This window comes from Limulus polyphemus, unplaced genomic scaffold (genome assembly GCF_000517525.1).
Source record: "Limulus polyphemus unplaced genomic scaffold, Limulus_polyphemus-2.1.2 Scaffold1325, whole genome shotgun sequence".
Classification (NCBI taxonomy): Eukaryota; Metazoa; Arthropoda; class Merostomata; order Xiphosura; family Limulidae; genus Limulus; species Limulus polyphemus.
The window spans coordinates 179,632-193,569 of record NW_013666935.1 but is presented as its reverse complement, the minus strand read 5'-3'; the positions used below and the strand labels follow the sequence as shown (position 1 = coordinate 193,569).

Genomic DNA, 13,938 nt, shown 5'->3' with positions numbered 1-13,938 from the left:
CTCTCAGTTATCTGGCCCGCTGTGAAAAAAGTTTGGTGACCCCTGTAGTAGATAGTGAACTTTTGAAATTTGTAGGATTGTGGTGCCATCTAGGCTTGCAGTATGTAATTAAGGAGAAAATTAACATGTGCAATACTGATTTATTCATTTATGTTTTAACTAATTTTATGGTATTACATTTTAAACGTGTGTACACTAGATTGAAGGTGATAAATTAATAAAACCCACTGGTTGTTATTAAAAGTAATATATGACAGTATTTATACATAAAGCCAAAGAAAGGCGTCTTCGTTGAGTTAATTAAAAACAACAACAACTATCAAATTACATTCTATATTCATAAGTTCGCAGCGTTAAAACGATGACTTGGGAACTTAGATTCAATGTGGAAACGTTAATGGAATATAGATACATGCGGCTGTTCTTTAATTATACCAAGTATCACGAGTAGCATTACTTTGAATTCTATCACTTGCCTTTCTCCAATAATTATAGTATATATATATATATTATATTATATTTTATATAATAAATAGCATTATTATTATAATACATATGTTTAATAATAATTTATTTTCAGGCACATTATGCTACTATATTAAGAGTAAAAAATACAAAATATGACGTTTTTTTGGCACAATTATATAGGTTACAGCCGACTAGTTGCAGTAACACAGTTACCCTAATGGTGGTAACTGTGTTACCGAAACTAGTCGGCTGTAACCTATAATAAAGATTTTACCCTTTATTATGCCGAGAAACTTCGTTTTTTGTGCACATGTACATTTTGCTCAAACGAACAAACGTCTGTCAAAAAGTTTTGAGATGAATCTATAGGACAAAGACGTGATGTTACAGTAAAGGTTGCAATTCTGGGATAAACATCCTAACTTGAAATAGCTTTCTAAAGAGAAGTAGTGTATTTATGTAATAACAACAATGTTGGAATTGTGGTATTTCATTGCTCTGATTAACATTATAGTGAAGAACAGTAATAGCAACAGCAGGAGGAACGTTGTTGTTGTTGTTTGTTATCAAACATTGGGGGAACGATAGAAAATGTGAAGCGGAATTAATTTTATAGTTTTGATTTTGATAAAGTTATAGAAAGGGATGAACACAATATAAAACAAAGTTAAAAGTAATCTTCATTATCACTTACGCTTAAACAACGTAATCTATTTCACACCGAAACAGTTGTTTAAGCAATTTGTTTATCTAAGTAGTGCCTCAACCACTACTGTATCTGTCGTATCCCAGACGGCCCGATGAGCACTGATATTGAGCGAAAGGCCTCGTCGGCACTTGATATAATATCGATGACATCTTATTATACATTATTCCTTACTTTCACTCTAACCTTTAAAATGTATTATTTAATCAAGAATACAATAGATAGACAACTGAACTACGACAAAAGACAGTGCTGTTCACTATATTGGAGACCACTCACTAGAAGGAATTCTGAATGCGATTCTCAAAGGAATCTGAATAAGTATGATTGGGAGAATACAACTACCATACAAAGAAAACAACAGCTTCGTCTCTTCCAGAAAACATGCACTACTTACGTCATTGGTCATAAATAAGGAAGTTATAATCTCAGGAGTTAATAAACTCGCTGCTAGTTGAAGTACGACAGAAACTATATAGTATGCTAGCCTATATAGCTCTTCAGCAATCTCTTTCATGAGGAAACTTTCATTACACTAAAGGAGGGAATGACCCGTAATAATATCACATAAACCAATTATTCGCTTTCCAGAACTGATCTGTACTGTCAAGCCCATACGCAAGGCCGTACGTGTATAGAACTACCGCAACAACAACGAACATTTGACACGTGTGTGTACAGTAACAAACATTTAATTCTTAAACGTTTCGGAATATACATATTCCATCTTCGGCAATAAATAAATAAATATTAGGTACAAAAATTTACAAAGTTCAAACATTTTACAAAAGGTAATTAAAATACAGAAGGTAAGGATGAACTAAACTAAAAGATAAACAAATAAACAAAGAATAGGCTAAATGAACAACTGTAACAATATTATAGAAGTTATTCACAACAGACTTTATTGTAGTGAAGTTGTGTTATTATTTAAAGTTGGGAGTTCATTTAATAGATGGGTGGTTATTGTTTTCACGATGTGTGCGGCCTGGCATGGCCAGGTGGATAAGGCGCTCGACTCACAATCTGAGGGTCGCGGGTTCGAATCCGCATACCACCAAACATGCTCGCCCTTTCAGCCGTGGGGGCGTTATAATGTGACAGTCAATCCCACTATTCGTTGGTAAAAGAGTAGCCCAAGAGTTGGCGGTGGGTGGTGATGACTAGCTGCCTTCCCTCTAGTCTTACAGTGCTAAATTAGGGACGGCTAGCGCAGATAGCCGTCGTGTAGCTTTGCGCGAAATTCAAAAACAAAACATATATATATATATATATATTAGTTCCGAAATATTTTATTGTGACTGTTGGAGATAGGAAAATCTGTGAACACCTTTCTTTCATTGAAGATAGCTGTTATCGTTTACAATATTATCTACAAACAGAAACAATTATAGCTAGATGGAAAAAACTCCTATAGGGTATTGAGAAGTTGAGTACATTCCGTGCGAGCTTCTGAATAAATCATCAGACCATGTTTATCATCACGTGGTGAGTTCGTGTTTGCTTGCTTCAGTTCCGTTACTGATTTCACAATTCAGTTTGTGTGGGTGGTGTGGCTAACATAAGCCAGAGCTTGATTGATAACTAGTCTCCCAGTAAAAATATAAATATAAGAGACGTTACTGCCTTAAACGAAGAGTGCATATATGTATGTGTGTGTTTTAAATTGTTTTATTCTATACATTCAGTAACCACAAGTGGCTTCTCTCTCTCAGCTAGACGTTGTTGAGTATAAGTGGAACCGAAGTGTAATGATCGTGTATATTATAAATTTACCATCACATATTGACCATTTAAACCAATTATCAAGTGTGTAACAGTGGGTTTTTGAAAGTGACCATATTAAGTACAAGTAATATAAGTTTGAAAGCTCTGTGGTTGTTTGAAGTCAGAAAGCGAAAAGAGAATTTTTGTATACCAAGGATATAGTGACTTGTTTGTCTGATATAAATATCATGACTATGCAGGCGTACCAACTGTTGTGGTGTATGACTATATGCTGGGGTGAGTATAGTTATTTCCCTTCTGGAGCTTTATGTTTAACGGTGTGTGTTTTCTATCCCATACCTCTTGAAAAGAAACACAAAAAACATACCAATATTTTTAGCAGTTGTACATTCATAAAATTTAATGATCGAAATTAATGTCCCCCGATGGAACAGCGGTAAATTTACAGACTTATAACGTTAACATCCGACGTTCGATTTCCCTCGTTGGACACAACAGATAGCCTATTGTGGCTTTTCTCTAAAACAAACGAACGAAATTATTTTTGAGGTAATATCTTACAATATGGGTTTGTAATTATTTGAATATCATGACAAATGCTATAAATTATTTAAACGTCTGAGTGATTCAGAATCTGTTTCCTTTTATTGGAAACTTTTCAAAGGCTACAAATAGTTTCGGTAAAAAAGAAAACAACTAACTATATTCGAGACTCAAAATATGAAATAAGCCGTATAGGCCTAAGAACCAAACGCCTCAGTAGTCATATCATTTTAGAAGTGCTGTTTAAGGATGCCTCTCTAAATTTAAAATTAAAAAAAAATCACTTCCCAGAAGATACCAATTTTTTTATACATCCACGGATTTCTAATAAGTGTACAATGTAAGTAATAATAATAAAAATTTGAGTTCAAATGGCCTTTGCAAGAGGAGATTTTGACATAGGAATGTTGTCCGTTTCTATAGATTGTTTTATTCTAGAGACGTTATTATTAGCTTGAAACTATTTGCTACCAAGAAATGCTTTTATAAGTATTTACAATAGGATGTGTGCTTAGCGATGTCGATATTTCTGTACAATCTTTTTGGCACAGTATTTTTATATGAAATGTTGCAAGTTTTTGTTGATTTACTGTCCTATGCGTATTAGTAATAAATAGTTCAAGAATCATTTGGTGACAAACATGGATTTGTTCTAAGCCTGCTAAGAAACCACTGAAATTTTAGGCAAATGTATATATATAAGCAAATGTGAATAACTTTTTAAACCATAGAGATGTAACTTAAACGTTTAATAATCGAAGTATCATTAAAATGTGCTACTAATCATAATTTAACATTAAATTTGATTCATTCACCTTCACAATGTTTCTTTTCCTGTTTGAATCACATGAATTTGCTGAAGTAATCATATGAAGAGAAAAGTCTGTTATCAAACAATTTAGTCTTTTAACTAAGATAATTCTAATATTCAGTGGAAAAATGTGTTTCTACTAAAACATTTTGATTTAAATTGTGAGGCCTTAATTAACCGATAATGACCAATACATATGGAAATAAATTTAACACAGTACTAATTGCCTGTCTCGATAACACCCTTTGCATATATGAATTAAGGCAGTATAAAACTTGTCATAGAAGTCCTGTTTTTCCGCACCAGTAACACAAAGTAAACTAATAAGAGTAAGAGCGATCTTTAGTTAACACTATACATATTCAATATTATTGTTTGAGATAACAATTTCTTTAAACTTTATTAACTCTGACAGAGAAAATTATATCTCAGTGATTCGTTCATTGGTACATCAATAATTCTGAAAAATTTGATCAATTAAACAGTGTGATATAATTAGTTTCCAAAGGTTAACCATTTATTACAATCACTAAAAGCGCTCTTTTCCCATCGTTTTATTGAATGTAGGATTGAGTCTTGTGTCTCGTGGTACATCTGTTTCAATGAAGCTTGTACTATCTGTATAAAATGCAATATATGTGAAAAGCTGGCTAGTGTATATGCAGTAAGTTCTAACAACATGATAAGAAGATTAATAAGAGTTTACTACGATATTACCAATTGGACTTATGTATTTCAGTTGTACATCTGTTTCAATGAAGCTTGTACTATCTGTATAAAATGCAATATGTGTGAAAAGCTGGCTAGTGTATATACAGTAAGCTCTAACAACATGATAAGAAGATTAATAAGAGTTTACTACGATATTACCAATTGGACTTATGTATTTCAATTGTACATCTGTTTCAATAAAGCTTGTACTATGTGTATAAAATGCAATATATGTGAAAAGCTGGCTAGTGTATATACAGTAAGCTCTAACAACATGATAAGAAGATTAATGAGTTTACTACGATATTACCAATTGGACTTATGTATTTCAGTTATACATCTGTTTCAATGAAGCTTGTACTATCTGTATAAAATGCAATATATGTGAAAAGCTGGCTAGTGTATATGCAGTAAGTTCTAACAACATGATAAGAAGATTAATAAGAGTTTAGTACGATATTACCAATTGGACTTATGTATTTCAGTTAAATAACAATGATAGTTTCAAGCTCATTTGATCTTAGGTTGTTGTTGTTTTCTTAATGCAAAGATATACATTGGGTATTTGCACACTGCCTACCACGGCCAATCGAACTCCGGATTTTAACGTTGTAAGGCCTGCAAACTTACCGCTAACCTACCGGGGGAAATCTTAAATCATACGACATATTTTTTCATTTAACTCCATACTAAAAAAATATATTATATTTACAAAACTGACATTACAGTGAATGTGAAATTTTGTCATTTCAATAAATATGTTATAATTCCATGTGTGCACTGAGCTGTAAATCAACAATTTTCATTTATCATTAGTGAAAAAAAAGAGTAAAACTTCTATGTTCATCGAGGAATATATAGGAAAGTTATGTTTATTTTCTTTGGGACACCCAATATTAGATGTTTATTTTCTTTGGGACGCCCAATATTAGATGTTTATTTATATATATACCTTATACATGGTAAAGTAACTCAAGATTTGAAATACACATAATTCAAGATTTATACTCAGCAATTACTTGTTTTCATAGAAAATCAAAGTAGAAAACATGTATATATACACAGATGATATGATGATTCTATTTTTCCAAGTCTATGTTCTGTACTTTTCTTTGGATGAACGAGTAGTTTTGTCTTAAGTGGGCTAAATCTTGACTGTGGCCACAGTTTCCTTGCTGAACGTTGACGAAATTTCGGTCTCTAACATATCGAACACTTTTCGGTCAATTCTCTCTCACCTTTTCTGTCTCTTTTCGTCTGCTCTCAATTGTTCGGTTGCTTCCACCTCATGCTAGTTTCGTATTATTCAATCAATTAATATCAGCTGTAAAGATAACTGGAAACATTTGGGACATTTCATCAGCTGATTTTAACTTGTTATCAGGAAGTAAGTTTTAGAACAGAGACTGAAATACCACTCACTAGAAATATATTTCTCGTGCATCAGGTATGATGAACCACATCGTACATTTCTGATGGTTGAATTGTTAGAACACTTTTCAAACATATCTTTGAACCTTCTGACTCTTAGATAGATCTATGTCATTTCTGTCATATTGCTGACCACAGGTAGTTTCATACAAAAATTAAGTTAGAAGACAGTATATTATATTTTATAATACATCTTCATACTTACAAAATTACTACATTTTTATGTAGCATAAATTGTGTTATCTTAATTTGTATACCATGGCAATAAAAAATGGAATCTAAAATAAACCAACTGGAATGCTATATTTTTTACTTAAGAGCTGAATATTTAATTAGTACAAAGGCCAACACGGTAATGTTGAAACGACCACATGACACTAAATTATTTGCTTTACTCGTAACTCTTATCGATTGCCAGTTAAATGAGAGGATAAGTTTGAGTTTAGATTTTCTTAAAATTGTGTCTAACAAGAATTTGGTTATATTTCAGCAGCAGTTGCGTTTGGCTGGAGCTCTTTTTTGTGTCCTGCTCCACGGTCTCCGGCTAACGGGGAGCATTTCATCTTTGAAAATGGACAGGTCGTAAAATTCCGATGTCTACCGGGATACACTATGGTTGGTAATGCCGAAATGAGGTGTATCCGTGGGCAATGGTCCAGTCCTACCCCTAAGTGTTCAGTTGTTAACCCACAGGGTAAGATAAAAGAAAGAAACAAAATGTTAATAGTTTCCAGGAATGCTCCATAGTTTTCCACTTTATGCGTTTAATGAGAGTTTACAAGGAATAATTTTAGAGGGAATTATTAAAAAATACGTGAAATCTACTAATTACTACGTACTTATTTATTAATGCTAGGTACTCTCAACTAAATAGTATTGATTTTTATATCATAGCATAATACTGAACAACACCTCATTCCATGTCATTAACAATCATTTTATTACACTTCACAATTTCTGAATTATTTTCCTTAAATCGCCTTCTACACATACATACATTCATATATATGTATATTTACGTACGTACTGGTAAAAAAAAGAAAGAAAAGCTTAAGTATAGAACATCAAATTAATAACTCTCAACATACCGCTATCTGTTGGTCCAAGATGATAAAAGAAATAGCGTTTCGCAAAAATGAGAAAAATCGACTTTTTTTTTTCTCAGTACTGTTATTAAAATATTTTATCTCTGAAACATAAAAACATTTTAGTTTTCTTAATTGCTTATGCATTTGTAGTATACAAATTTCACATGCTACACGTTGCTGTGCACGTGGTACGGTAAATTTTTTTGTACTAACGTGTACTTTGTTAACCAGCACCTTTATCTTTGTTTTTACATCACTTTCCTCTAGTTTTCTTGAAGCATTCTTGTGTTGGCTTACGAAATAAACATAAGATAAACATTAAAACATTAAATGAAACATAAAAATTGTAAACTTGAAATACAGTTGTGCATCAAAAATTATAATTACATGTAAATATTAAGCTGTCCTGTTTCACATATTAAAAATATAACATTCAAAGCCTCTTTCGCGTGATATTTAACCATACATAAAATTGTTCGCTAATAAAACTTTTCATAGTCTACAATAATAATAATTTTTGGGAACTTAAATGTCAGGTGCATTTCTCTCAATTTCAATAGCGAGCAATAGACTTAAAATAAGACCCAAAACTCGAGTGCTTTCGAATAGTTGATTATTCTTCTTCAGCAGAACAAAGAACACTTTATATGTGATCCTTTGAGCTAACTCTTTTATCAAAATAGCGTGCATTCATATTTGGTGTATAGGGTAAATACCAAAAACTTGCATTATTTTGTTTATTTACATCGATTCATGGTTTACGTTAATGCTGAAGTCAAAAACTTAATACTTAAAATACTTAAACTAAATGAAACTGGTTTAGCAATACGTATTTTTAAACTTGCTGAACTTATACTCTTTATATGATTTAAAACGATATAAGTTTAAAAGTTAGTAAAACCGATCGCTGTTAAATAACTAATAACACTGAGGTTCAACTGTGGGTCAGAGATTAATTTAAAAAAAAAACGTCAATAAACTGTGGTATAAATCAACAGTTTATAAGCAAGTATTTTATTTCATGAAATAGACGCTGACGCTCAAAGGGATCACAGATCAAGAAGTATAAAATAACTGGATGTGAATGGGTATTATACGCCTTTAATGTGATATGGATGTATAAAGCTCTTTGTAAGGGAAAAATTCACTTCACTGCCGTTTTAACACGTGAGATGAAGATCTCGAAGGATAAATGCATAAACCTCAAACACTTATATATATGTCAAAGTTGAGAGTATGTTATATGGCACCTTAAGATGAAGTAATTAAAGTGCAGACTCCTTTCAACTTCAAGTTGTTTTGCTATAAGGAGAGAGAGAGAGATGATTTTTTATAGAATAGCCAGACATTCTTCACGTATAGATTAATGCTCCAGATTTGATTTTTTGATTTTTCATGAAATGAAGAAGGTTCGAATATATATCTAAGATTTATTAATTTTTCATAATTAACTACGCAATACAAACTTTTTTCTTGTTTTTAATTAATTATTAATTGCAATCTACTATTACTCTCGTAGATGCTTACATCAACGCGCTTTCTCCTCTGTCTTTCCACATGTGGCATCTCTGAGTATATGGAGTGAAATCCTTGTCTTAAATTGCGTCGAATATTTGCGCTTATAAAGTATATATATATATATATTATCCTCAGTGATTTTTTAGGTGACGAACAGATGACAAATGATTTTGGTTCAAGTAAATTTAAATAAAAAGTCAACTATTGTACCTACTATCGTTTTCAGACCAATAGCGTTAATATTTTATAAATAAACAAAATTTTACAAGCTATTTGCTGTAGCTAAATATTTTTTCATATGCGAGATCTTTGCAAAGCAGTAAAAACATATTTCAGTCTAAATAAATAGGTGAATGAAAAGATAATGGTTCAGGGAAAATAATAATAATAATCTTATTGATTATTAACTAACGCATATCTATTATCACATTTTAAGTTTGAGAATTCATTACATTAACTTTTAGCAAAAGAACAGTCTGTGAAACTATTTTTCAAGTATGCAGGTTTATTTCTAATACACACGATATTTCCTCGTTACAATTATTCCTGCTTGTATTAATACGGCAGAAAGACCCAGTATCCCTTCTACCGGTGACTCATGGACAATATTGTCGGCTTATAATGCTAAAAATATTATTTGAATAAATCTAATCTTTGTATATTGTGTGACGTGTGGTGAGAATATATCAATACAACGGTATTAAACAGTGAATATACAGTATCTTTAATTACAGTTATCTAGTGTCCAAGAAGTCAACATACATACGGAATTCATTCTAATAAATTTCATGAAGTAAAATAAGATCGATATGAAAATTTTAAATATATTTTTAAAATTCAGTATTTATAACTAATTTAAATCTAACTAAATTCTATAAAATATGATAATACCAATGTTAAATAAAATCACTAAATAATTAATTAACCATAACCTACAATATCTAAATCCGTTTTAAAATTGTTTTTGTAAATATTAATAGCTATACTAAATGAATGATCTAAAAATAGTCTTAATCCGCTAGGGTATCAGGAGTTCCGATCGTCGACATCATATTTTTACCCTTTTATACAGAAGGTAAACGGATCGAAGAAAAGTCTGCCTTATTCCACCATCCGTCATTTGAGAAAGCACCAAATCCCCTCAACGAAAAGACCGTTATTCGGTTGGGGAAACCCTTCGCACCAAACGTTTCGACCTCATGGTGCTGAGTTTTCTTCAGGAGGAAGCAGACTACCAATCATAAATAATTATCAGCCATTTTACTCTAGAAGAAGAAGTAATCTCTTGAAAGTCGCACCACCCTTAAAAGAGCTTGAAAGTCATCCAGGATATTCGCCTGCACTGAAACGTTTGATCAAACAAGAAATTGACATTGCAGCAGTTCGTGAGGAAAGTAAAAATAGCTTAGAAAAAACACGTAAGCAAGACCGAAAAACACAAACAGTTTCGAACCATAAGAAACAAGGTCGAAACTTACGAGCAGGTTCTTCTTCTCTATTACCTCAAGCAGCCTCAAGCCCAAGAGTTTCTTACTCGAATAATTTTAATCCAACCAACTATCACCACAGAAGATACCACAATTCTCAGTGGCTACGCCGTACTAGAAAACCAGCGGCTGCTTACCGTCAGTCTCGAACTTACAGTAATCCCAGATCTCGCAAGCGCTATAGAAACTCACGTAAAAGATGGACACCTGGGAGAAAAATCCATACAACTGAGTTTCCAAGACACTCTCCAACAAGCGCAAGACGTACTATAGGTTCCGTTCTCTATACAAAGCGACCACTGATTTCAACTTTAGACAAGCAAAGTTTGAGAAGACATAACAATGGGAAAAATGAATTGGCTGAAATTCGACTTCAGAAATTAGTTGAAGCAATGGACAGACAACTGCAAAAAAATACTAAGTCCAATCATAATGAGCGTTCATCACCACGTACAGAAACATTGTTCCCTAGAGATCTTATTAACCAGGAACTACTTAATACTAGGGAAGCTACCAGACTTCCATCTTACCAGTCCATTAGCTCAAGCCAAGGTTTTCTGCCAGAAGTAAGTCGTACACATCCGAAAACTAACTCACATAAACATGTGAGTAGAAGTAGAGAACGTATGCCATACTTCCGTCACAATATGGTGAGTAGGAAATAGCCATGTTGATGTTCTTACAGGCAGCTGATAATGCAAGTGGAAATAACTCGTAATGAGATTTGGTAATGCATGGGATTATTGATCAAAATGTAAAACACTAATATCTTTACTTTCATATATTCAACTCTATTAATTCAAGAAAAGTATCGTAACATTACAAAATATGTTTCAGGGCGCATTGTGAATTTTGGATGATGTCTATTTGCAAATTCCAAAGATGTTTTTTAAAAGAAATGATATATTTGACGTTTAAAATAGAGTACTTTTTCTTATCACTTTCTATTGATGGGACAGAATACTGAATATCACATCATGAGCTGATTATTCCTTTTTTGAGATTAACTTTGCTTTAGCGTAATATTGTTAGTGTAAGTTTTAAACTAAATTGTCAAGCAGTCAGTCGTAGATACGAGTCTGATAAACTTCATTTATAAATTTGGAAATAATTTCTAAGAGATAATCCTGAAAATAATGTATTATTATTTTAACTTGTAAAATTGTTATGATCTGTCCACCTCTATTGGAAAAATAACTCAATATTCACGTATGAAAGATGGGTTGTTTCTTTTGACAAAAACAAAGATAAAAATGTTTTCAGAATTAACCCGAAAAACGTATCATATATAAAATGTGTAAATAATGACACTGTTAGTTTAGATTTTTGAATATCTTTGAAACAAATTTGATAAATATTTTTGTTTTCTTCGAAATCTTAAGTTTATTAAAAAAAATAAATCCATCCGCTAAAGAAAATAAAAAGACGTTAATACGTGTTTGAATACATAACTCAAGAGGAAGATGAAAAAAAAAAGCAACATTTGTAGCCATGTGTAATTTTTAACATGGACATGAAGCCTAATTGTTTCCAATGCTTCGTCAGCTTTCGGTGCTCAATTACATAAAATTTAAATGTTTATGTTACTTATAAAAAATAGAATTTCAGGTAGACTTTTGGCTTCCAATTAATAGTCACAAGTCTCTAGACAGTTTCTTGTACAACAAAAAAGATCTCCAACGCTATTTCAACACATCTCAAGTTTGAAATTACTTAGAAGTAGTGAATAAGACTGTTGAGCATGTTTATACAAGATAAGTAGTTAATAAAAAGAGTTTTTATTTTAGAGCAAAGCCACATTGGGGTATCTGCTGCGTCCACTGAGGGGAATCGAACCCCAGATTTTAGCGTTTTAAGTCTGGAAACTTACCGCTGTCCCATCAGGGGACAATAAAAAAAAAGGGGCGGATAAATGAAACAGTAATTACTTAAATATCTGCACGACATTGTAATGAAAGTAATTCAATAGAAAACAAAAAGTAGTCGCCAACGTCAGACTTTTTAACTTTTCTATTTCAAACCACAGATAATTTCCAAGAGAAAACCAATACTCTATGAAATCAAACTAACCATTAATAATAATTGTTATTCTTGCTAAACAGGATAGAATGAAATAAAAATTATTAAACATATATACAAACACGCAAGGTTATATTTCACCCTATGTTTCTCTTTTTCTCTGGAATTTTTTATCAATGACAGAATTGATGTAATACATATCATACATGAATTTACACTTCTCCCATGTCAATTTTACTATTCACCTACAGTTTTATATACTGTTATAACTCATGATGAAGGCATGTTAGTTCTACAACACTTTCTTAGTCAAAAACAGTACTTTTTTTACACCATGCGATACACTACTGAAGTTTGTTCTCAGCTTAAATCCTTTCAAATTCAATAGAGATTAAAACGGATCTCTTGTTTGCAATCTTTTCATGGCACACCTCGAATAACTATTATTCAACAGTTTCAGTAGAAAATATCGTGATCTTTTTTTTTGAAAGGTACCTTGACGACATCACTCATCTATGATATTGTTGACAAGTGAGAATTCACACACTTAAAGGTGTATATTTACAATAAAAGTTCACAGTCAAGCTATCATATTGTTGATAAGTGAGAATTCACACCCTTAAAGGTGTATATTTACAACAAATAAAAGTTCACAGTCAAGCTATGATATGGTTGACAAGTGAGAATTCACACCCTTAAAGGTGTATATTTACAACAAATAAAAGTTCACAGTCAAGCTATGCATTTCTAACAGCTTATTATTATGACATATCTATTGACGACGAGGTCTTTCCATCAATACCAGAGCACATAAGGTCTCATTTTATGGTGTGAATTTGGAAAGAGAATAGAAAGTCGTGTAAGTTGTACGTGAAAATAAAATAAACAGCAACTGTTAATAAAAATCACTTACACTGAGCTAATTTTACAGTTGTTATAAAATTTAATAAACATTTTTTGCGAAGACATTAACTTTTAAAAATGTGTACATTTACAATTACGCTTACTTGAATGTACTACACACTAAATCTTTACACTGAACTAAATGTACTATACACTAAATCTTTACACTGAACTAAATGTACTATACACTAAATCTTTACACTGAACTAAATGTACTATACACTAAATCTTTACACTGAACTAAATGTACTATACACTAAATCTTTACACTGTAATGAATATACTACACATTAATATTTACACTTCTTAAAAATATCTCTATTTAACATTGTGTGTGTGAAATCACTTTTTGTATGAAAGAGATCGAATTTACACATTTTTGGGTGTAGTTCCTACATACTTCACGCTAATAAATGTGTTTTCAAAGTACCTTTGTTGAATAAATTCATGATTTCTTTAATTTTGTTCAAAACTTTTACTCTGCCCTAAATTGCACTTATGCACTTTTCTATAAAATAATCTCCC

At 31.8% G+C, this 13,938-nt stretch overlaps 1 protein-coding gene across 1 annotated transcript in view; it reads left to right on the top strand.

The window, feature by feature from the left end:
- The first annotated feature begins 2,766 nt into the window (after nucleotides 1-2,766).
- The window catches only part of LOC106463102, a 61,014-nt gene continuing 49,842 nt past the window's right edge, over nucleotides 2,767-13,938 (top strand). The window contains exons 1-2 of the mRNA XM_022390514.1: nucleotides 2,767-3,178; nucleotides 6,889-7,092. Coding sequence (XP_022246222.1) covers nucleotides 3,130-3,178; nucleotides 6,889-7,092 — 253 coding nt within the window. The 5' untranslated portion in view covers nucleotides 2,767-3,129. The remainder of the gene's footprint in view (nucleotides 3,179-6,888; nucleotides 7,093-13,938) is intronic.